Below are 26,094 nucleotides of genomic sequence, written 5' to 3' on the forward strand. Positions count from 1 at the left end.
GTGATACTTTCTTCCCCCACCACAGCCTTTCTTCCTCAAACTTCCACAAATGTACTCCTTACATGGAAGAGAGAGGGTCTTGGCACTTATCATGCAATTAGTCACTTATTCATTCAACAAATAGTTTATTGATAGACTCTTTGTGTCAGGTGCTAGATAGAGTTCAGTATTAACTAAAGCACGTAGTCTCTGCCCTCATGACACTCATAATCTAGAGGGGAGACAGATCACCGTTGAATGAAAACTTTGTAATAATAGGAGCTATCACCGATTGCCTATAGTGTCCCTGACACTATTCTAAGCACTTGAAATTTACTAACTAATTTAATCGTTCCAACAACCCTAGGAGGTAAAGACTATTACTGGCTCCACAGAACATAAAGAGTTAATTCCTGTGCCCTTTGTTCAGACCAGTAAGATTCCTTGGTGCCTGTGAGCAACTAGCCAGGCTCTTGGCCTTAGCTGCCTCTGGTGCGGGGGCGGTGTGTGTGTGTGTAAACGAGGAGTTTTAAGGCCCAGCACTTCAGAAATATTCCCACCCGGTGGCTCCAGGACTTGGAGTAGACCAGGAAGGATTTGCACGACTGTGTAAGACACCCTCAAAACCGCCCCTACCGTGGCTTTCCCAAAAGGAAAGCCTTTTCCTCCCACATCCCAGTGCCCCCCCTTTCCAGGTCGGTCCCTCCCTCCGAGCCGCCTCTTCTCTGAGTCATTTCCCCTTTCCCGCCCCAAAGACCTTGGCTCCCTCTCCGTATCCCTTCCCTCTGGCAGGAAATAGAGGAAGAGCCAACTGGCTTTGGGAACCAGGTGAGCGCTTTTCCCAGCGATGAGAAACGCCCCCTCTCCCCAACATCCCGTTCGGAGGGAGAGGAAATTGAGAGAGTTCCCTCTGCCCAAGTGGCTAGCTGCCCTGTCCTATAAGCGCCCTGGTGGCCAAGCGCGCGAGGTGCCACACCCCGCCCGGTGTCTCCTGGGATGTGAGGAGGAAGTGGCGGCCCAGTCAGACGGGCCTGTGGAGCTGCCGCCAGCTCAGGCGGGATGAGCTGAGGGCGCTGGTGCGGCAACTCGGCGCCCGGAGAAGCTGGGCAGCAGGGAAAGTCCGGCCCCGCCAGCCCCCCAGGAGCCCTGAGCTGGAAGCAGGAGATGCGCGTGCGGAGGGGTGGGCAGAGGCGCCTGGGCGCGAGGAATAAGTGAGTGTGAAGGGGCGTGCGGGACGCGCGCGCGCACGCTGGCGCAGCAACTTTTCGGGCGGTGTGTATATGCAGAGCTGTGCGTGGAGAATGGCAGCGCGTGCGCGGAGCGCGTGCGTGTGGGGTACGTGCGTGTGGGGTGCTTGCGTGTAGGCGTGCGTCAGGGGGAGGGGAAAACGGAAAGGACTGCTGGCTGACGCCGGGGGTGGGACTGACACTGCGTGCGTGCGGGACTGAGGTAAAGATGTCAGAGAAGCTCGGGCTGGCAGAGCCTAAAGTCGTGACTCTTAACTTGCCATTTCTCAGGTGGGGAGGGAGGGAAGACATGACCCCTTTGAAAATCGGGGAAAATTACTGACCATCTCCTTAAAACAACAACACCCCCCCCCCCAAAAAAAAAAAAAACTCCACACGGTTTGCATATAAGCATAGAGGGCTCCTGGGCCCGCGGACGGCCATCTGTGGCCACTCATATCATGGCTTCAAGGGGTAGAAACCCCAAATAGGTCCCTTTAGATTGTGTGAGAGGAGGAAGGGGACAGGTGACTGAGCCGTCGCCGGCTCTGCGGGCCCGCCGCGGGCTCCGCGTGACTTCGAGGCTGGGTTTGCTATGCCTCCGGGTCCTGGTGCCCTCAGAGATGGGTGACAAGGCGGGATGACACGCTCTGCCTTCTCCCCTCCCGCCCAGTGAACGACTACGGAAGGGGATCTCGTGGCCATCCTTTAAAGCCAGGACACAGGAGCGGGGGTGGGAGGGGGTGGGGCGGACGACGATCTCACTAGCCTCAGACCTGCTGGTCAGCGCCTTGCTAAGTTGGCGCTTTGGGGGAAAAGAGACTAAAAGGAGACCAGCGGGCTTGAGGTCTGAGCCCATCTTTGTCATTAATTAACCTTGGGACCCTAAGCCATTGTCTTCATCTTCCTGGGTATCACTTTCCTCATCTATAAAACGGGGTAGTCGCTCACGGGGTTGTTGGGAGTGTAACTAACACTACACTAAATTCCCAGCACATGGAAGTATTTAATAAATGGCAGCAAAAGTAGAAATATATATCTTTCCAGAGAAGTTAAACATCTTATTCTGGAAAAATGTATAAACTGGTGATCTATTTTTTGGTCTCTTCTAGGCACACCTAGTTGTGCCATCTTCTTCATACAAAGCCCACCAAGCCTATCCTGTAAAGTCACAGGGCTGAAGTAAGTGGGATTTTATTTTGAATTCTTTGCCACATTCAGGGAGATAATAATTAGTCCACCATCAGCTCTCACCTGGATTGCTGCATTGGTATTCAAGCCTTCACAATTGCCCTCTTTCCTCCCATGGTTCATTTTCCCTGTTGTAGTTAGAGTTACCTTTCCCTCTGTGACAAAATAACCTACTGACTGATTCAGAGTACTGACTGCTGTGGGGTCACATCCCAGCTCCACCCTGCTCCACCACTTTCTGGTTGTGTGACCTTGAACAAATTACTTCCCCTCTTTAAGAATCTTTTCCTTTAAAAGAAGAATCCTTTCCCTAATCCATAAAAGGGGACACTGGTAGTCTCTACCTCATTTAGGAGTTGTGAGAAGTTACAAAGTTAATGCATGCAGAGTGGCCCATAGTAAATGCTCAGTAAAATGGTAGATTAAAAATGGTAAGAGCAGTGAGGCTGCTAATTAGAGAGTGGTTACAGTGGTGTACTATGGAGACTAGACTGGCTACAGAGTAAAACCGAGGAGGTAATGACCTGGAGAATGGGAGAAATCAAAGGATGGAGATCTTAATGAGTGGGTATTCTGAGCACCAACAAGTAACAAGAGTGGGAGGTTATAGCCAGAGATTGAGATAGTGGAGTTCAGGAATTCTAAAGTGGAATGGTCCCATGTTTAGCAGATGGTCTGGAACACTAGTGGCTAGAAATGGCAAGTGAAGTGACATGTAATCAGGGATTGTAGAAGTAGAGATCAAGGTACAATGAGGGTAGATCAAGGGACAATTGGGTGAGTGATCCATAGTCATTGAGTTTGCTTATATGATGGCAGGGGTTTTTTAATTATTAATTAATTAATTAATTTTTATTGGGGTTCAATTTGCCAACATATGGCATAACACCCATGGGGAAGAAAATGGAGCTAGTGCCAAAGTCAAAGTCCACTCTGATGAACAAGAAGCAGTCATTTCTTTTGCAGATATTTGCTAAGCTCTTGCTAGATATCAGGATATGACAAGACAGACAAAAATCCTCCTCTCGTGGAGCTTCCTGTCTAGAGAGAGTGATAATTGGAATTAATAATCCCACCCTATAAATAGAAGACTGCAAACTGTGAGAAGAGCTATGAAGGAAAAAGAAGGGTTCCATTAGGGCTTATGGAGGACTTATGGAAGACCTGACCCTGTGTCAGGGAAGGCTTCCTTGAGGAAATGATGAGAACTGAAGGATCAATTGGGGTAGATGGAGGTGGATGAGGGGTGCCTGAAGTGTCCCAAGTAGAGGGAAAAAGTAGCCTGTGCAGAGACCGGAAGCTAGAACAGTATAAAGGACTTGAAGAACTGATAGGCATCTCCTGTGCCTAGGGCATATAAAGCAAGGGGGAGAGCTGAGCTTGAATGGCAAGTTTTCTTAATTATTTTAGGTTTTATTCTAGGAGCAGCGGGAATACTCCTCTTAAAAGAGTTTTAAGTAGCTGAATGACATAATCAGATTTCTCTGTATTTGTATGTTAATTATTTCCCCCCAGTTTGATTCAGATCTGATTGATATATAACATTGTATAAGTTTAGGGTGTAGAACATAATAATTTGATATATGTATATATATATATATATATATATATGGCAAAATTTTTACAATATTTCTTAAGTAAGACATACCTATATGCTCATTATAAAAAATAATCAAATACAAGAGTATGTAAATTGTGAAAGTCCAGTTTGTATTTTTGTGTGTGTACATTAGAATATATGTATGTATATGCACACATATGATACATGTATACTTTTATTGTATTTGTATACAATATAGTTATATATATAAAATAGCAACTGGCTTTTTCTACTTAATGTGTCTGACTCTTTCCATGTATTTATTTTTTTTAAGTTTTTATTTGAGACAGAGAGAACAAGCTGGGGGAGAAGCAGAGGGAGAGGGGGAAGCAGACTTCCCTCTGAGCAGGGAGCCTGATGTGGGGCTCGATCCTAGGACCCTGGAATCATGACTTGAGCCAAAGGCAGCCACTTAACCGACTGAGCCACTCAGGCACCCCTCATGTCTTTATTTTTAAATTATTCAATAATAAATATATATTATTTATATTATATATATTATTCATGGTAAAAGATCAGAACAATATAGAGTCTACGGTATCTTTTCCATGCATTTATATTAAAAATAAGTACTTATATGGAATTTTTTACATAACTGGACTCATTCATATTGTTATGCTGATTTTAAATTTCTTATTTTTGTACTTAATTCACATTTGACATGTGAATATATACATTTTTCTTTCAAAGGAATAGAACGTTAAAGGGAGGGCTAAAACCTCTGTCATAATTGATTTCCTCCCTGCCTCTCCTCTACTCACTGTTTGTTTAGCTTATCTTCTCTTAAACCTTTTTCTATTCATTTGCAAACGTTCTCTCTCTCTCCCTTCCCCTTCCTCTCTCTCTCTTTCATGTACACAGAATATACAGTATTACTTAGTGTTATTAAAAGATATAAATTGGGCAGCCCTGGTGGCTCAGCAATTTAGCACTGCCATCAGCCCAGGGCGTGATCCTGGAGACACGAGATTGATTCCCACCTTGGGCTCCCTGCATGGAGCCTGCTTCCCTCTGCCTCTCTCTCTCTCTCTCTGTGTGTCTCTCATGAATAAATAAATAAAATCTTAAAAAAATAAATAAAAGATATAAATTGTATCATGCTTCTATGTATTGCTCTGCTACTTGCTGCTTTCACTCAACATTATGTCTGAAAATTTTTCATGTTAGTACATATAAATTTAACTTGTTCTTTTTCACTGTTGCATAGTGTTCTGCAGAACAGATAGGCTACAATTTTTACAGCAATTTCCCCACTGACTCGGTTATTTACAACTTTTTGCTAATATAAAATGTGATACAATGTAAATCTTTGTACATGCCTCTCTCTTTCCTTTCTCTACTGACTTCTAAATGCTATCTTTAGTCAATACTAGATTTTTAATATGTATTAGATTTATTTCAGGATTCTCTATTTGGTTCAGCTGATCCATTTATTTATACCTGCATCATACCACATTTTTAATTTCTATAGTTTTATGTAACATGTTTGATATCTAGCATGGGAAAGAGCTTTCTTTTTTTCTTCAAATATTTTGTTATTCTTGCATGTTTACCTTTTTATATGGATATTATAGTGGGATCATCTTACCCATATAGAATCTTATTGGGATTTTTGTTGACATTGCATTGAGTTTACAGATTTAACTGGGGAGAATTTGCATCTTTATTACGTCTTCCTTTTTTATGAATAAACATGGTATGGCTCTCCATTTATTCAAATTTTTAGTTCTTTAGTAATGTTTTATGATTTTCTCCATAAATGTCTTGAACATATCTTGTTTGGATCATTTCTAGCGCCCAACCGCTGAGCCACCCAGGCGTCCCTCTAGATACTTTATAGTTTTTGTTACTACTATTAACAGGATTTTTTTCTTTCATTTTATAATTATTATAGGTGTATAAGAAAACTATTGAGTTTTGTGTGAAATCATGTGTGTCCAGCAAATTTACTTAATTCTATTTTATTTCTAATAGTTTGTTAATTGATTCTATTGGATTTTCTAGTTAGGCATACAGATTATGTGCAAATATTGATAGTTTTGTCTCTTTGTCTTCAACCTGTATTCTATGTGCATTGTTTTTGCCTGAATGCATTGGCTAGGACCCTGTATAAGATTGAATAGTAGCAATGATATCAGACATCCTTATCTTATCCTTCCCTTTAATAGGAGTGCTTCTAAGTGAAATAAATCAGAGAAAGACAAATACCGTATGATCTCAGTTATATGTGGAATTTAAGAAAGAACACAGATGAACATATGGGAAGGGTGAAAATTAAAAAAGGAAAGAGGGAAACAAACCATAAGTGACTTAACGACAGAGCAAACTGAGGGTTGATTGAGGGAGGAGATAGAGGGGGAAAGGGCTTAGATAGGTGATGCGTATTAATGAGGGCACTTGTGATGAGCCCTGGATGTTGTATGTAAGTGGTGAATCACTGAATTCTACTCCAGAAACCAATATTGCATTGTATGTTAACTAACAAAGTTTAAGTTTAAAAAAATAGGAATGCTTCTAAAATGCTTATGGTGGGTTTTTGGCAATTGCTCTTTATTAACTACATTTTCTTTATGGCTTACTTTTTGGGGGCTTATTTTTTAAAAGAAAGAATGGATATGAAAGTTTGTCATTTGCTTTTTTACCTGTAAGGTGGACATTTAGGTTTTTCTCCTTTAAATTGTTAAAGCATTGAATTGAATTGCATTGATAGTGTTTTAAAAACTTTCAGTTACGGGGACATCTGGGTGGCTCAGTGGTTGAGCATCTGACTTTGGCTCAGGGCATGACCCCGAGGCCCTGGGATCAAGTCCTATATTGGGCACCTCACAGGGAGCCTGCTTCTCTCTGTACCTGTGTCTCTGCCTCTCTGTGTGTGTGTCTCTCTCATGAATAAATAAAAATTTTTTAAAAACTTTCAGTTATGAAAATTTCCAAACATAAATAACAGTAGAGAACAAAATAAACCCCATGTACCCATAATTCAACTTCAGTAGCAACATTTGTCCTACTTGGTTCAGCTATCCCCACCCCCCTTTTCTACTGGGATGTTTTAGGCTAATCATGAATGTTATCTGACTTCATTCCTAAATATTTCAGTGTGCATCACAAAAAATTATAGCACAAACAAATCTTCTCGTACAATCATAATGCCATTATCACACTAAAACCCAACACCCATACAAATTTTCCCGATTGTCTAAAATATATTTTTATCCTTGGGGTTTGTTCCAGTCAGGATCCAACCAAGGTTAACTTGTTGTACTAAGTTTCCTAGCAACTAACTTGTTGCATAAGTTTCTTTCAAGTTTTTAAAAAAGCTAAGACAGAGCAATACCTCCTCTTTTTTATTTTCATGCCATTGGTTTGTTGAAGATACTTCCAGTTGTCCTGTAGACTCTCTCACAACATGGATTTGACTAATTACTTCCTTGAAGTGCTGTTTTATTTATTTTTATATTGCCTATATTCCTTGTTTACTGGAAGTTAGAGCTAAACACTTTTTTTTGTTTTTTGTTTTTTGTTTTTTTAGAGCTAAACACTTGATTAGAGTCTTTATTATTATTTGGTGAGACTGTCTCATAGTTGATACTGTGTACTTCCTTTTACAGAGTTTTCTCGTCTTTTAGTAATACTGAAAGAGAATAGAAATGATGATAGTCTTATCCCTTCAGTGTAATATTCTCCATCATCTTTTCACCTAATGGCTTTACCATCCATTTGGTTAACTGTTATCTGAAACAGTTATTTTGTTAAGGATTTCAAAGTAACGATTCTATCATTCTTTCAGCATTTGTTGGCTAGCATACCACTCTTTAAGAACTATCCCTCATCTACTATGGCTATTTGGTAAGCCTAAAATACAGGTCCTATAGGAAAGACAGGATAAATGCTTAACTCTTTCCCTGTAATTGTTAATTTTCCAAGTAAGGAGTTGGTGCCCTGTTGCCCATTAACAGACGTGTAAATGTAAAATATCCCTTTTTTCCTAGGATTAATGTATGATTAATGATGTATCTTTTTAAATATACTATAGAATTTGAGGGACTAATTTAGCAGTTTTGTATCTGTCTTCACAAAGGAGATGTAGCATTGATCCTCCACCTGGGGCTGAAGCACCCCTCTAGCAGGCATTTGGAAATGTTTGGAAGTCCTTTAGTTGTCAGTATGTGTGTGTGTGGGGGTGGGGTGGGGGGATCCTACTGGTATTTAGTAGATGAGGACCAGGAATGCTAAAGGAAGAATTGTCCTACCAAAAATGCCATTTGCACACCTGTAAAAAGAAATGATGGCCTATAGTTTTCCTGTGCTTGTTTGATTTTGATATTAAGGTTATGCATTTTTTTATATCTAAGTTCATAAGTGAGATGGGTCTATAATTTCTTTCCTTTTAGTAGTCAATTTTGATATGAAGGTGATATTAGCCTTATGACTGTATGGTGTCATTTCCATTCTATTACTTTGCTATGGAAAATTTATATAAAGTTTGATTAATCTGTTCCTAAACAACTGGTCAAACTCTCCCACAAAGGTTTTTGGGATGGTGACTTTTGAAGTAGATTATTATCATTTCACATCTTCTATGATTAATTGGTCTATTTAAGTTTTTTATTTCTTAAGCCAACTTTAGTTATTTATTTTCTTGGGAAATATCCATATCACCTAGCTTTTTTAAGTTGTTGGTATAAAAGTTATACATAGAAAAAACATAGGACATAGTACTTCTAAAAAGTAATTTTCTGATCATTTTTAAATCTCCATTTTTGTAACTTGGCTCCCTTTTATTTAATTTGTGCCTTCTTTTTGAAATAATACTTGCTAAAAGATTGTCCATTTTATTAGTCTTATTTATTATTTTTTTAATTTTTAAAAATATTTTTATTTATTTGAGAGAGAGAGAGCATAAGTGGGGGGAGGGGAGGAACAGAGGGAGAGGAAGTAGCAGACTCTCTCTGCTGAGCAGGGAGGCAGATGTGGGGCTCCTGGGATCATGACCGGAGCCTAAGGCAGACACTTAACTGACTGAGCCACCCAAGCACTCTATAGTCTTTTTTCTTTTAATTTAAATTCAATTAGCCAACATATAGTACATACTTAGTTTCAGATGTGATCTTTTTCTTTTTAAATGTTTTACTTATATGAGAGAGAGAGAGAGAGAGAGAGCGTGAGCAGGAGGAGGGGCAGAGGGAGAGGGAGAGGGACAGGCAGATTCCCCACAGAGGGCAGAGCCAGACACGGGGCTCCATCTCAGGACCCTGAGATCATGACCTGAGCTGAAGTCAGGACTTAACTGACTGAGCCCAGGGACGCAGGAGCCCCTTCATTAGTCTTTTCAAAGAACTAGCATTTCCTTTTATTGATCTACTCTATTCTTATTGTTTGCTTTCTATTCCAGTAATTATTGATTTTTAACTGAGATATAATTAGCATACATTATATTAATTTCAGGTGTATAACATAATGATTCAATATTTGTGTATATTGTGAAATGATCACCACAGCAAGTCTAGTTAATACCTATCACCAAAAATAATAATAATAATACCTATCACCATACAGAATTGTTTTTCTTATGATGAGAACTTTTAAGATCTACTCTCTTAATAATTTTCATATATGCAATTCAGTATTATTAACTATAGTCACCATGCTATGCATTACATCCCCATGACTTATTTATTTTATAACTGGAAGTTGGTACCTTTTGACTCCCTTCACTCATTTCACCTACCCCTTATCCACTGCCTCTAGCAACCACCAATCTGTCTCTGTATCTGTGGACTAGTTTTTTGTTTTGTGTTATATTCCACATATAAGTGAGATCATATAGTTTTTGTCTTTCTCTGTCTGACTTACTTAACTTAGCATAATGCCCTCAAGGTCTATCCATGTTGCTGAAAATGGCAGGTGTTTGTTTGCAGGGAGAGAAGGAAGATAGAGGCAGACTACCTCAGATTGGTAGGTGGCAGGTTTAATAAGCAAGGAAGCTTATGTGTGAGGCTTGTCTTGGGCAGCTGCAAGAGGAGTAGATCTTCACACTTGCCCACCAGAATCTTAAGTTTATATAGAGGCCTCAAGGGGTTTTAGTCATGTATACCATCTAGATGGGCTCAACAACACTTTACTCTCTCTCAAGACTATGTCCTTGGAACAGCTTCTGAGAGTGGGGAAGGCAAATGGAATGCACATTCTAAGGATGGGGGAGGGAGTAAGGAGGTCACATCCTCTTGATGACTTCCTGCAACAGCAAGATTTCTTTTTTATGGCTGAATAATATTCCATTATCTATCTCCTTTAGCATGCATAGTGAAATACAAGAATCATGTGTTTTATTGGATGAGTTTTGATAACTGGCATAACCAAAACCTCTATCAAGATACAGAACATTTCTGTCATATCAAAGAATTCCTCTTTTGCAGTTAATCCTCATCTCCTCTTCCTCACCAGAAGTAGTCACTATTCTGATTTATAGTGATAGATTAGTTTTGCACATTTTAGAAATTCGTATAAATGGGATTACACAAAACATACTCTTTTGTGTAAAGCTCTCTCTGCATGGTTCATTCACATTGTTGCTTGTATCAATACTTCATTCCTTTTTATTATTGAATAACGCTATTGTATGGATAGATCACAGTTTGCTTATACATTCTTATGTTGATGGATACCTGGGCTGTTTCTAGTATGGGCTATTGTGAATAAAACTGCTGTAGACATTCTTGTGTAATTATTTTGTGAAAAAATGTATATATATTGCAGTGGGGAGTGGTAAATATCTAGGAATGAAATTTATGGGTCATAGAATAGGTGTATGTTTTGTTTTATGTGAAACTGCTATATCTTTGTATCATTTTTCTCTCCCACCAACATCCTTATAAGCATTTGGCAGGGTCTATTTTATTAATATTAACCATTCTGGTGGGTATGAAGTGGAACCTCACTGTAGTTTTTATTTGCATTTCCTTAATAACTAATGACGTTGAGCATCTTTTCATGTGCTATTATTGGCCATTTGTATATCTTCCTTTGTGAAAGGTTTATTCAAATATTTTGCTCATTTTCTTTTTTTCTCTCAATTCCTAGCAAACACTAAATGTAATTTCTATGACTATGAATAATATTTCGTTGTGAGTATATACCACATTTTGCTTATTAATTCATCAGCTGATGGACAATAGGGTTGTTTCCACATTTCTGCTATTGAGTATAGTGCTGCTATGAATATCCTTGTGCAAATTTTTGTGTTAAATACCTGTTTTCAGTTCTTTTGGATATATATGTGGGAGTGGAATTGCCAGGTAATATGTTATTTGTATGTTTAACTTATTGAGGTACTGCCAAATGTTTCCACAGTGGCTGCACCATTTTATATTCCCATGAGCAATATATGAGGGTTCCAGTTTCTCCATATCCTTACCATTTTCCGTTTTAAAATTATAGCCATACTAGTGAATGTGAAGTGAATTTATTACTCAGTTATAAATAGGAATGAAGTGTGGATACATTGCTATAACATGGATGAACCTTGAAAACATTATGCTAAGTGAAAAAAGCCAGATAAAAGACACCATTATTGTACTATTCTATTTATATGAAACATCCAGAATAGGCAAATCCTTAGAGATAGGAAGTAGAATTGTGGTTTCTAAAGAATGTGGGGTGGGGAGAATGGGCAGTGTTTGCTTAATGGGCACAGTGTCTTTTTGGGGGTGATAAAACTGTTCTGGAATTAGATAGTGATGGTTGTAAAACTTTGTGAAGACACTACAAATCATTGAATTGTATACTTTAAAAGGGTGAATTTTATGATATGTGAATTAAATACCAATTTTTAAAAGTACAGTCTCATTTTAGCCCTGGAGGTGAGATTTGATGTTAAATTTGTAGCAGTTCTTTCCTATTTTTAGCAACATGGATACCATGTAGAGTCACCATGAAAAGTTGTAGTTTGTTGACTGAAAAGGCATAGGGCCAAGCATCTGAGTAGGGACTGAAATTAGCGCATATTCTGCTGTCTAACTTGTGTTCCTAGCTTGGTGCTGCTCCAGCCCAGAGAAGGAAACACCATTTTACCATTTTGTAATTCAGCTGCCCAGAGGAGACATCTTACTTTGATTTGTCTCCTTGGAGAGGGCATCTTGTACTACTTTGCATTAAAGATGCGATATGTTCTAGTGGAGATCCTAGTACAATAGACACTGCTTTGCTATCCTGGAATTTGAGCCATCTCACAGCCTTTTACTCAGCCTAATAACCAGTTATAAAATATCCCCATAATTCCCCAAAGGTCTGTTGACTGTAACTCACTTTCTGGTACAATTTCTATGTCAGGATTTTTTAGCCACAGGCAATAGAACTTGGTTCTGAGTAACTTAAGCAAAGATAGGAATTTGGGGAAGACTACTGGAGTTGATCAAAACCAAAGGAAATGCTGAAAAACAAAGCCTCAAGGAGGTCCAGAACTAAGAAAGCTTGGAGCATTTGGGTGGCAGAACTTCAGGACTTATAAGTCTCCACTCAGGCTTTTAAATTCAGGCAAAGAGAATCTGATTATACCACTAAGAGGGATAGAGTTTCTCATTAGAACACAGATCAGTGAAAGAATGCTGGAGGAACCAAATAAAAGCTATGAAAGGAAATAAAAAGACAGATGTCAACATCTAAGTGGGGGTGGTGGTGGTGTGTTGAAGAAGCCTTCAGATGTATGAACATAGATTGCAGAGTAGAAGGCTACTGCGATAAAGAATTAGAGGTTGTAAGGACGATTGAAATAATGAACATGATTGAAATTTCCCAGGAAGAGAGTAAATGACCAATGCCATCCCTTCAGCATCATTACCTGAGGGCAAGAACACTTCTTGGAGCAATTTGTAACTGGAGGATTGTTTCTATGTTTTGGAGGACATGATATTCCTAGTAATTGGGGAAAAAATCCAGGGCATAGGACTATAGCTCTATGCTGGGAACATTCCATCTCGTAAGAATGAAGTTGTTATGTGGAGATCTTAAAGGAATGTAACTTCTGTCAGTTATAATAAATGCCAGCTTATTTTCCCTCTTATATTGTACTTGGTCATGTGCTAAATGTTTTATGTATGTTGCCTTATTTAATCCTCACAACACATTAATGAAGTTATTATTATCACCATATTTTATAGATGGGTTACTGTAGTCTCAGAGTTTAAGCAATTTATTCAACATATTGCTAGAAAGCAGTGGAAATGGAGTTTAAGGTCTACATGAGTTCAAAGTAATTTCTATTCCATATCAAATGATACAGCAATGCCAATATTAGCTATAGTTTAGGATTATTGAGCCTCTGCTGCATACCGTGTAATGTACTGGAGACCTTATATGCATTATCTCATTTAATGCTCATAATAACCTTATAAGGAGGGTGCCTGGGTGGCTCAGTTGGTTAAGCACCTGCCTTCAGCTCAAATCATGATCTCAGGATCCTGGGATCGAGCCCCCTATTGGGCGCCCCATTCAATGGGGAGTCTGCTTCTCCCTCTCCCCCTGTCTCTCCCCCTGCTCGTGCTCTTTCTCTATCAAATAAGTAAATAAAAATCTTTAAAAAAATAACCTTATAAGGAAAGTACTATTGTTATTCCTATTTAACAGTTGCAGAATCTGAGGCTTAGAGATATTAATTCAATAGTTGTCACATCATAAGTGGTAGTCAGAGCTTGAACACTTCTATTTGATTCCAAAGCCTGTGTGCTTTACCAATAAACTCTCCTCTATCAAAAATAACTGAATCTAGAATGGTGGCTCTCTTCCCTGACTGTGTATTAGAATCACCTGGGGAGCTTTGAAAAAAAAAGTCAATACCAAATCTCATCATCAAAAATTCTGATTTAATTTATCAGGAATGCAGACTTGGCCTTGGATTTTTTTTAAAAAACGCTTTTATTCATTCATCCCAATTTTTTCAATAAGCATATGTTTATCTTTAAAAGATTTTTGAATTTTTATTTATCTATTTAAAAGAGAGAGAGAGAACAAGCAGCGGGGAGAGGGAGAAGCAGGTTCCCTATTCAGCAGGAGGCCTGACGTGGGACTCAATCTCAAGACCCTGGGATCATGACCTGAGCCAAAGGCAGATGCGTTACCAGCTGAGCCACCCAGGTGCTCCTGTTCAATGAATATTTAATGTCTTCTTTATGCTAAATACTTTCTAGGTATTTACTTCCTAGCAGGATGTATCAGTTAGGTATTGTCACAATGATACGTAACACAACGATAAAATCTTAGTGGCATGAAAAACTAAGAACTTATTAAGTACTTATTCTCACATTTCTGGAGCCTAGCCAGGATTCAAGCTGATTAAGCAGAGCTTTGTTGGGCAACTCTGATTTAGGTTGGGATGACAACTTTTCGTGCTTCAGGACTGAGTAAACTGGTATGGCTCTGTTTCATGCATTTCTCCTTAGACCAGTGGACTAGTTGGCACTTGTGTCTCTCATGGCTCATCTCATGCCAGTGGGAGAATTGCAAGAGGGAGCATGTCCAACTGTGCAAGCATATTTCAAGCCCCTGCTTAAGTTACATCTGTGTGTACTTTATTAGCCAAAGCAAGTCTCAAGGCTGAGCGCAAACACAAGAGCTGGGAAAATAAGCCTCACTTCTGCTGTGTAGACTTGCAAAGTTCATGGCAAAGGTTGAGAATTGGGGCCAATACTTCAATTTAGGTGGGAAAGAATGAAAATGAATTATAAGCATTATACATAAGAAAATTATCAAGTGTGTTATAAAGTGATAAGTAATATTGCAAAAAAAATTATGGAGGGTGGTATGAAGGTAATTTTAATGTGCAGCTAGGACTGAGAACCACTGATCTTACAATGTTCAACCTGGAGAGAAACCTGGGCAAACATTCCCTCAGCCATTGTGAAAATGATAAAACAGACCCAGAAAGAATTTTACTCAAGGTCATATGTCCATTGTTCTAGAAATGGAACTAGGGCCTATATCTCCTAATACTATAGATTGTTTCTCTCATACCACAGTATTCCAATCTAAGGTCTTAGAATTCTTCTAGAATTCTTCTATCATTGTGAAAATGATAAAACAGATCCAGAAAGAATTTTACTCAAGGTCCATAGGTCTATAGTTATAGAAATGGAACTAGGGCCTATATCTCCTAATACTATAGATTGTTTCTCTTATACCACAGTATTCCAATCTAAGGTCTTAGAATTCTTCCTTTATTAATGGCACCAAAAATATGTTGTGTAAAGACACAGTCATTCTTTTTTTTTTTTTTTTTTTTTAATTTATTTATGATAGGCACACAGTGAGAGAGAGAGAGGCAGAGACACAGGCAGAGGGAGAAGCAGGCTCCATGCACCGGGAGCCCGATGTGGGATTCGATCCTGGGTCTCCAGGATCGCGCCCTGGGCCAAAGGCAGGCGCCAAACCGCTGCGCCACCCAGGGATCCCCCATTCTTTTTTATCTTGACCCTAGACATTAGAGGTGTTTTCTCTAAATCCTGTGCTTCTCTTAGTAACCCAATTCAGAACCCAATTTCACATTTCCCATATTTGTACTGTTCAAAAGTTTACAGACATTCTACCTTCTTTTAGTTTTTCTCCTCTTCAAGTTAAAGACTGTTGGTTTTGATCTTTCTTCATGTGATCCCGTAGTCCCACCCTAGCAAATCTACTTGATTATTGGGCCTTCTCTCTTCCCTAACTCTATAGTGCCTGGAGTAGTCTTTCTTGAGTTCCTTTTTACTTTGAGCTTCCACTAGGCCTTTCAGTCATCATTTCTGTTTTGGATTACAGTCTTCTTGATTTGCCAGGATGACCAGTCAAAAGAAAAGAAAAGATATGGAACCTGCCTGTACTTGGAGTTTATTATCTGAACAGAAAGGTGAGTAACTGAATGAGGTAAGAGATGGTATAATATAGATAATCCTGTTCATTCTTTTTCTCCTACTTCTCCTCGTGGACTTTGGGATTTTTGGGGGGAATCTTTAACATTGTGTTGCAGTGTATAGGTTTGTGTATATTGAGATGCTACATGGATACAGTATTTACCCATTAATAATCTCTTAAAAATGTCTCCACAATTTTTGTGTTTTCCAAAATGAGGAAAAAGAAAAGAGAAGAAGCAACTGTGGTTTCTACTGTTTTCCATGATCCCAAAAGCATTTATAATCTTAAAAGACTCAAGTCTCTCCCTTTACTGTAACCACAGATTTTCACAGGAGGCAGCACAAAAGAGCAAAGAGTGAAGATTGCTGGAGTCCTTCCCCTTGTGGCTGATTCCTGAGCTCCAAGAAATATTTAGTTATGGGGAATAGAAACTGATTATCATCAGCAGACCACTCACTTGCCTGCCCATTTCTGTGACATTGTTATATCTACCTCTCCAGACTCTGCTTCCTCCCATCCACATTTTCATACCTTCTCCCAAGTATAAGTCCCACTCTTGCTTTTAAAGGTGTGCATGTACTAAAAAGCTATAGGAATGTGGAGGCTGTGTGTGTGTGTGTGTGTGTGTGTGTATGCATGCATGCACATGTGCCTATATTTGTGTATTTCTATCTATATATCTATATATGTGTTTGGGTTGAATGTGTATATGTATTCAAATCTTAAATCATTGTATATATGTTACACTAACATCAGCAGTGCCTTATTTCTCACTAATAAATTAAGCTCAAAACAATCTCCAACAGAAGCAATAGGCTAATGCTCAATGGAAAGCAAAATACCAGAAATAGTCACTTCAAATAATGTGTGCTGCTTTAAGTTAATGCCTAAAATTTTCCTTACAGAGCATAAAAATGTAAATGTTTATACCCTAAATATATGTGTGTGAAGGTCTCAGTTAAAAAATAATTTTGTGGGTGAGTTAGAATAGATGTGAGGTGACTTTCTTCCTTGTATTTCTGTCTGGGGGAACAGCAGGAATGGCTGAAACAATGTGGCTAAATTTCTGTATATTTCGTGTTTTAATTGGAAGGTGTATTTGTGCTTCTCTTAATCTCAACTCTTTCCTCCCACAGCTGCTTCAAATTCTCAGTCTCCATCTTCATGGAAAGAATTCAGAGGTAGATGTCTTCTCTCTTTTACTTTTGTTTTGTTTTGTTTTGTGAAAAGTGCCTCCTAAAAACCTGGCTTCTCATCCACATTCCACTCCCATTTCTTCCCCCATATTCATTAGACAGTAACCATTGATTTTTTGGAGGGGGTAATATCTATGAAGCTCTAAATTGCCATAACATATAGACTTTTATAACATATAGAATACATATTTGAATACTAGGAGGACCACTGATGGTCGTCAGGCACCAGATGTACAGAGCTTTTTTTTTTTTTTTTTTTGTACAGAGCTTTATGGCTAGAACAGACCTGTCTGTTTTAGGAGTGATCTAAATTGAGGCCAGCAAATTACAGCCAGTGGGCCAAATCAAACTAGGGACCTGTTTTTGTAAATAAAGTTTTATTAGAAGCAGCCATGCCCGGGATCCCTGGGTGGCGCAGCGGTTTGGCGCCTGCCTTTGGCCCAGGGCGCGATCCTGGAGATCCGGGATCGAATCCCACGTCGGGCTCCCGGTGCATGGAGCCTGCTTCTCCCTCTGCCTGTGTCTCTGCCTCTCTCTCTCTCACTGTGTACCTATCATAAATAAATAAAAAAAAAAATTAAAAAAAAAAAAAAAAAAAAAAGAAGCAGCCATGCCCGCTCATTTACATATTGTGTATGGCTACCTTCAAGCTTAGATGGCAGAGTTGAATAACTGCAACAGAGACCCAAAAGCCTAAACTCCAGAATTTTACAGAGGAAGTTTGCCAACACTTATCTAGATTAGGATTTCTCACGCAGTTCTACAGAGCACCGTTGTCCAGGCGGTGATAACTTTGCTTGTAGGAAGGGGTTCTATAGTCATTTGAGACCAGAAATGCTGGATTAAACCAAGTTAATTAGCCTATTTATTTATTTTTACTGTAGGCCATTTCAGATCCTTTGATATGCTAACATGCATTGAGAAACTCTAAAAGGAGATAAAGGGTGCATTCCCCTTAACTTATTTGACCACTGGACATCTTTCCCACAGCTTTTTTTTTTTTTTTTTTTATATATATATATATATATATAAGATTTTATGTATTTATTCATGAGAGACAGAGAGAGAGAGAGAGGCAGAGACACAGGCAGAGGGAGAAGCAGGCTCCATGCAGGAAGCCTGATGTGGGACTCGATCCCGGGTCTCCAGGATCAGGCCCTGGGCTGAAGGCGGCACTAAACCGCTGAGCCACCTGGGCTTCCCTTTCCCACAGCTTTTTAAATATCTTGCAAAATAGTGTTCCAAGGAACGCTTATTTGGGAAATGCTAGCTTAGACATTCACTTAACAGAAGTTTGAACTTGATAACTGACTCCTTGGATTATTTTTTCTAGTTGCAGAAAGTGAAAAGCTGTATAGTATGGTATTTAAGCACACAGACCATGGCTTTAGACAAACCTTAGTCTTAATTAAGTCTCTACCATTGGACAAGTTATCTAATGTAATAATCAGGACTGGCTACATAATTGATGGGATGTGGTGTAAAATGAAAAGGCAGGACCCCTTATTCAAAAGTATTAAGAATTTCAAGATAGCAACAGCAGAACATTATACCAATGGGTCCTTCTGAGCATAAGACATGTGCAGATTGTACACCCATGAACACATAAGCCTGGTTATAAATTTCAATTTCCTCAGCTATAAAATGTGGATAATACCTACTTCTGGGATTATGCTAAGTATTAAATCAGAAATGCATATAAAGAGCTAGTAAAGTATCTGGCACAGAGTGGGAGTAACAAATGACTTGTTTTTAATTCAAAAGCATTTATAGCTATATGCAATAATTATTGAGTGTCTACTATATGCCAGGCACCATGCTAGGTACTTAACGTATTATGGTGAAGAATACAAATAAGGTCCTTATCTTCATGTAGATTATTGTTTAGTGGGAAAGCAGACAATGAAAAAATAAATAGGACAACTATAAATTGTGATAAGAGCTGTAAAGAGGAGACAGAGTGAGGGGAAAGGCAATAATAGAGAGGACATGATTTTAAATTGAGTGGTCAGGCAAATCCTTTTCTAGGAAGTAATGTTTAAGTTGAAATCTGAAGGATGAGAAGAAGCTCTCCATGAGAAGAGCAGGAAGAGTGTTCCAGGCAGAGAGAATAGCTAGTGGAAAGGCCCTGAAGTGAGAAATAACATAGCATTTGTGAGAAACTGAAACCAGGCTAATGTGGCTTGAGCCTAGGGACTGAGAAGGAGAGTGATTCATGGTATACCTTGTAAGATAAGATAAGAGTTTGAGATTTCATATGAAGTGCAATGAAAAGCTCTTGAAAGGTTTTGGGCATGGCAGTCACATGATATAATTGGTATTTTTAGAAGATCATATTGGCTTCTGTGTGAAGGGGAGCCATAGATAAGCTAGAGTAGATGAGTAGGAGGCTATTTTAGCAGTCCAGGAAAGACTTGATAGTGCCCTGTACTTGGGTGGTATTTGAGGATGTAATGATAAATGAAAGGATTGGAGGCTTATTTTGGAGGTATATCTAATAGGCCTTACTAATTGATTGGATTTGGAGGATTCAAGAGAAGGAAAAGAAATAAAGAATGACTCTTAACATTTTTCTGAGCCACTTGGTGGCACCATTTAACTGAGATGAGATGCCTGGGGAGGATTTTTTTTGGGGGTGGGGGTGGACACCCATGTAGAAATCAACAGCTCAGCTTTAGACATGTAAAATTGGAGGACCTATTAAGATGTCCCAAGTGGAGAGGGTGGTATGAGTTATAGCTGTTTGTGTTGTCTAGGATTCTGTGATTACTAACTCTTGGTGTCACCTCATTAGATTACCAGGAAATGTTTAGAAAACATCTAAAAGAAAAATACCTAAACATAGGAGCCCATAAATGTTATCACCATGGCAAACATATAGAGTCACGACTGCTTGTTGTAAAAGAACATGGTATATCAGAAAAGACACCGTGTGGGATTCCTCAACAAGATAATTTTATTGATATGGAACACGTATTTGATCCTGATGAAGAGGGCTCCAGCTCATCCCAAACTGTGGTGCTTCAGGGATGTGCGGGGATTGGAAAAACAGCTGTAGTGCACAAGTTCATGTATGACTGGGCAGCAGGAATGGTTACTCCAGGCAGGTTTGACTATCTCATCTATGTAAACTGCAGAGAAATAAACAGTATTGCTAACCTTAGTGCCGCTGACCTGATCACTAACACTTTCCAAGATATAGATGGACCAATCCTGGATGTTATTCCTATGTATCCAGAGAAGCTTCTGTTCATTCTTGATGGATTTCCTGAGCTTCAGTGCCCTGTAGATAACCAGGAAGAGGATCTTAGTGCTAATCCCCAGGAGAAGAAGCCAGTAGAGACCCTCTTATGTAGTTTTGTGAGGAAAAAACTGTTCCCTGAATCTTCCCTGCTGATAACTGCCCGGCCTACAACCATGAAGAAGCTCCACTCTCTGTTAAAACAACATATCCAGGCAGAGATTGTATGGTTTACAGATGCTGAAAAGAGAGCATATTTCTTGAGTCAGTTTTCAGGTGCTACTGTAGCAATGAAGGTCTTTTATGAGCTGCAACAAAATGAAAGCCTTGACATTATGTCGTCTCTTCCCATCATCTCCTGGATGATCTGCAGGGTCCTGCAGTCACAGGGAGATGGCGACAGGACTCTTATGAGGTCACTTCAGACCGTGACTGATGTGTATCTGTTTTACTTCTCCAAGTGCCTTAAAACCCTTACAGGCATCTCAGTGTGGAAGGGACAGAGTTGCCTGTGGGGCCTTTGCTCTTTGGCTGCAGATGGACTGCAGAACCAGCAGGTCCTATTTGAAGTCAGTGACCTCAGGAGACATGGGATAGGAATATATGATATGAATTGCACTTTTCTAAATCACTTTTTGAAAAAAGTTAAAGGAAGTGCCAGTGTCTACACTTTCCTTCACTTCAGTTTCCAAGAGTTCTTGACTGCTGTGTTCTATGTCCTGAAGAATGATAGCAACTGGATGTTTTTTGGTCAAGTGGGAAAAACGTGGCAAGAAATATTCCAACAATATGGAAAAGGGTTTTCATCACTAACGATACAGTTCTTATTTGGCCTCTTACATAAAGGAAAGGGAAAGGCTGTGGAAACTATTTTTGGAAGAAAAATCTCTCCAGGACTTCGAGAAGAGTTATTGAAGTGGACTGAGAAAGAAATAAAGGATAAATCTTCTAGGTTACAGATTGAGCCAATGGACTTGTTTCATTGTTTGTATGAGATTCAGGAAGAGGAATATACAAAAGGGATAATTGATGATTTACAGTCAATTATATTGCTTCAACCTACCTATACAAAAATGGACATTCTGGCTATGTCATTCTGTGTAAAAAGCAGTCACAATCACCTGTCAGTGTCCCTGAAATGTCAGCACCTACTTGGATTTGAGGAGGAAGAGCGAGCCTCTGCATTCATACCACCAGCTTCGGCACTTAATCAGTGAGTATATTAATGTCTATTCTCCCATGGTTTGGCCTTTAGAAACAATGGGCATTCTAGTTTATTTCAAGTAGTCAGGCACATGATCATTTTTACAATTATTGATAAATCTCTGCTTTCCATATTTTATGTCAGTCAATCTAATAAGGATTTATTGAATATCGGTCACATACTGAATGCTAGCCTAAGTAGACAATGAGGAAAGTTAACATTTCTGAGCACTTACTATGTGCCAGGCACTGTGCTAGCCACTATAAGTGTGTGTGTATATTAGTCTTCACTGTCACTCTGTGAATGTGCTTTATAAAGTGTTATGAGCATATAAGTCATCAAGATTATCATTGAGGACTCTGCTATTTTGGTGTTGATGACTATTCTAGAAAAGGTGGTAAGCTTAACATTGAATTGGTCATCACTCTCCTCTACACATACTTCATCACTGAGGCCTCAAAGAGCTCCAGGTTAGTGAGGGCCAGAACTGCACTCCTGTGTATATTGCTGTAAAGCTGGGGCTTTTTCTACCAGGCTTGCACCTTTACAAAGGGTTCAGAGAGGCTTAGGTAAACCACTTAAATAATACAGATTCTATATACTAAAAATAGAGTTACACTGACTTACTGACTAAAGCAGCCAAGAATATTTGTACCTGTGTTATCTAGAAAATGTCACTGGTCGTAAGTCTGTTCTCAGTACTTGGGTTAAGATGGACATTGCTGGGGTGCCTGGGTGGCTCAGTTGGTTAAGTGTCTGACTCTTGATTTCAGCTCAGGTCACCATCTCAGGGTTGTGATATGGAGCCACACATTGGGCTCTGCACTGAGTGTGGAGCCTGCTTAAGATCGTCTCTTTTCTTCTGCCCTTCCCTCCCTTGTGTGCTCTGTCTCTCAAAAAGAAAAAAAAAAGAAAAAAAGAAAAGAAAGAAAAGAAAAAATATGGACATTGCAACTCTTTTAGTTGTGGGACCAGCTGAGGGGTAGGGGACCTTAAGAAGAAGCGAGTGGGCAGAAATCTGTACTTGGGAGAGAGCTAACCCTAGTCTTTTCTTTGATACTTTTATTTCCTCATTGAGAAGTAGCATAGAAGTAGAAATGGGCATGGGATATGTGTGTTTGAGGGAAGTGGGAAGGGGAAGGGAAGTGCAGCAAGAGTTATGTTCAGGACTAGAGTGGAAGGGGTAGAAGTTACATGGACTTGGAATTACCAAGGACCTTGGCTACTGTGTCTTGACAAGTTCTTGACAGCTTCAACCCAACTGTATATTGTAGAGTAAAATAATGGCCAAATACATAGAGAATTTTTAAACACTGAAAGAAACAAAAAGGGGTCCCTGGTTCATTCTGAATTTCCAGAAAATCAGCCTTAAATGAAGCCTCTGTCTTAGCCCTTTTGCCTTTATGAGGGCTTAAACTTTCTTCAAAATTTAACCGAAAATATTCCTTTCATAAGCATGGTGACTGAGAGTTTACTATTGAACTTTTCTAGTTGCTTTTTTTTTTTGTTCGAGTGTAATTAATATACAGTGTTGTATCAGTTTCAGGTATACTATATGGTGATTCAATGGTTGTATCCATTTCTCATTGCTTGTCAAGAGAAGTGTACTCTTAATCCCCTTTACCTATTTCACCCATCCTCCACCCACCTCTCCTCTGGCAATCACCAATTAGTTCTCTGTATTTTGAGTCTGCTTATTTTTTTTCTTTCCTCATTTTATTTCTTAAATTAGCATATGAGTGAAATTGTGTGGCATTTGTCTTTCTGATTTCTTTCACTTAGCATAATACCCTCTACGTCCATCCACATTGTTGCAAAATGGCAAGATTTCATTCTTTTTTATGGCTAGCATTCCATTGTATATATTTGCCACATCTTCTTTATCCATCCATTGGTGGACACTTGGGCTCCTTCCATAAAAAATGTGGCTGTTGTAAATAATGCTGCTATAAACATAGGGGTGCATATATATTTTTGAATTAGTGTTTTTTTCTTTGGGTGTTCTTCAAAAAACTAAAAATAGAAGTACCATAAGAACTCTTCTAGTTTTCGGTGATTGTTAATTTTTCTATTAGTACTGGCAACCAAGCAATAGTTGTATTATAAAGATAGCTTGGGCAAGTCATTTGACTTGTCTCAGCCATCTGCAAAATGGTGATTAAAATTTCCATTATTGCATTGAGGACCAGCTAAGATGATCTGTATATGGCAAGTGCTTACGTTGGTGCCTGACACACAGTGACATAGCTTGGGCTTTGAAGTGAGACCTGAGTGCTGACTTTCCTACTATTCCTACCTATGTGACCTTAGGCAAAAACCGTAACTTTTTTTGTGCCTTAATTACCTTATCTGCAAAATGGGGTAATGCCGCTTAAGGCTTTTGGAAGAGGCAAATGAATACTAGTATGGTAAGAGAAGCCAAAATTAGCCTATTACTTAAATTTTTAATTATTTGGTTTTAAATTATTTTTGCTTTTTCATCTCTTTTAGGTCCTCACAGCTGTGCAATCTGCCAGCATCTCGGCTACAATTGCTCTGCCAAGCACTGTGTAATCCATACTGTAAAATCAAAGACCTGAAGTAAGTTGAACTTCTCTTTATAATACTCAGGTATTTGCAAGGTAGAGATGGAGCCGCTAGAAATTGCACTCCCAGCTGACCAGACCTGAAAGCAAAATAGAACTAGTGCTCAGCTTCTCCATAGCAGAACAGCAACTGAGAAGATATGCTACAAACCTAGAAGGAGTAGAGAGTCAGGCACAGATCCCTGCCAGCCCCTCCAGCCTCTTCCCCTTTTGTATGTGCTATTTTTGCCATAGCGAGTAGGTGGCAGATTAAAACATCCAAAAGATTTGTGTCTGGCACACCTCCTGGACCTACCCCCTTCTCCCTGGTTGTCACTGTCGTCCTCCTTGGTTTTCTTTGTTGGGTCCTATCCCACTTAGTGCTGCTCAGTGATCTTTTTCTCTCCCACGGTGCCTCACCTCCATCTGCTGTAGTTATTTCCCAGAGTGCCATTGCTCAGAAGCTTCCCACCCGCACCGTGACTGTCATTTCTTGTTCTTTCAGGTGTCTTTCTGCTTATCAGCCCACATCAGGAGCACACAAGCAGGAGCCCCCTTGTTTCCAAATCCCTCACCACAGAGCAGTGTCTGTTCTCCTTCCCTCCTGTCTGAGGAAGAGGTGACCTTTCCAAATCTACCCAAGCCAGTAAATAACACTTTTTTGGGTATTTTTGTAAGCATTTATTTTACTTTACACAACACAGAAATATATGAAAATCTAAAAGCCCTCCACCCCACTGTCCCAAATCCCACCCCACTTTATATCCCCAGCACCTCACCTGCCGCTTACTGTCCCAACTCTGATCTTACCCTCACTAGGTAATTCCTTGTTTGCTAAATGTCTTTCCAGATATTTTTTCTATGCTTTTTCAAACATTAATCTAGAACATAAGGCACACATAAATCTATAATATACATATGCAGAGTTACAGAACTTTGGGGAGTTTTGTTTCACACACACACACAAAATTGGCTGTCATAAAAAAAAATGGCTGTCATATTTTTTTTCATTGAATAGTTCAGTGGATAATGCCTCCAATAGAATAGGCAGAGTCTATCTCCTTATATATATTATGTTTTTAGGCTTTCTTCAGCTGTTTCCTTCCCCATAGTTCAAGTTTCTCCCACATTCCAAAGAACTCTCTTTCAGCCCTGTGTCCTACCCCCACTCCTTCCCTTCATAGCCTGGAGTCCTTAGAGGGCTCCCCATAACTGCACTTTCTTGCTTCCTATTTATTCCCCAGTCCTTGTGCTTTGGCTTCTGTCCCTCCCCAGCCCAGATCTGCTCAAAGATCAAAAGTGAATACCAGACCCAGTGAACCCTTTTCACTTCCTATCTATCTTAGGCCTCCCCTGTAGCTCTGGGCATTGCTGAGGATGCTCTCCTTGCAACTTTCTCCCCTCCCCTGCCCCCATCTTCACTATCCCTAAAGACCTCCTTGCTTCCATGGTTATCAAACAGTGGCAGTTTTGCTCTCTGGTGGACAAGTAGCAATATCTGGCAACATTTTTGGTTGTTACAACTTAGGGGTAGAGAGAGTTAGGCGTCTAATGGGTAGATGCCAGGGATTCTGCCAAACATCCTGCAGTGTACTGGACAGCCCCCTGCAACAAATAATTATTCATTCTCAAGTGTCGAGAGTGATGAGGCTGGGAAACCCTGCCCTAGAAAGACGTAAAGAAGCCCAGAGATATTTCTGAAAATGCAGGTTAGGGACCTTGCCCCCAACCCTGATGATTGTCCACACCTGCCCCAATAGGAGACAGCCCAGAATCACAACCAGCTGGTGTAGAGCTATCCCAGGGCCATGACAGCTTCAGGCTCTAGACCCATAGTCCCTGGGTGATATCCAGGGCTCCTCCTGTTGTGTTGTCTTACTCTGGTCTAGGTGTGACACTTTACCATCCTTCCACCTGTGGGCTAAACCATACATTTAGTGTCCCTCAACACCACTTAATCATGAGAAAGGAGACAAAGACCATTCTCTCCTCTTTTCCCAGTTTACCCCCCTC

The 26,094-nt window shown here is 39.7% G+C and overlaps 1 protein-coding gene across 5 annotated transcripts in view; it reads left to right on the forward strand.

Annotated features, from left to right (window-relative positions):
* Window positions 1-722: 722 nt before the first annotated feature.
* The window catches only part of LOC112649271 (NACHT, LRR and PYD domains-containing protein 12), a 42,268-nt gene continuing 16,896 nt past the window's right edge, over window positions 723-26,094 (forward strand). The window contains exons 1-5 of one of the 5 annotated variants that reach the window (XM_025431476.3): window positions 723-807; window positions 15,784-15,871; window positions 17,013-17,057; window positions 19,867-21,526; window positions 24,008-24,097. In XM_025431476.3, coding sequence (XP_025287261.1) covers window positions 15,802-15,871; window positions 17,013-17,057; window positions 19,867-21,526; window positions 24,008-24,097 — 1,865 coding nt within the window. In that variant the 5' untranslated portion in view covers window positions 723-807; window positions 15,784-15,801. Of the gene's footprint in view, window positions 808-877; window positions 1,191-1,366; window positions 1,429-2,327; window positions 2,388-15,783; window positions 15,872-17,012; window positions 17,058-19,866; window positions 21,527-24,007; window positions 24,098-26,094 lie in introns of those variants that run through there. The other 4 variants (XM_035711997.2, XM_025431477.3, XM_025431478.3 and 1 more) reach the window with 4 other exon arrangements.

Source organism: Canis lupus, chromosome X, assembly GCF_003254725.2.
Source record: "Canis lupus dingo isolate Sandy chromosome X, ASM325472v2, whole genome shotgun sequence".
In the NCBI taxonomy this organism is placed as follows: domain Eukaryota; kingdom Metazoa; phylum Chordata; class Mammalia; order Carnivora; family Canidae; genus Canis; species Canis lupus.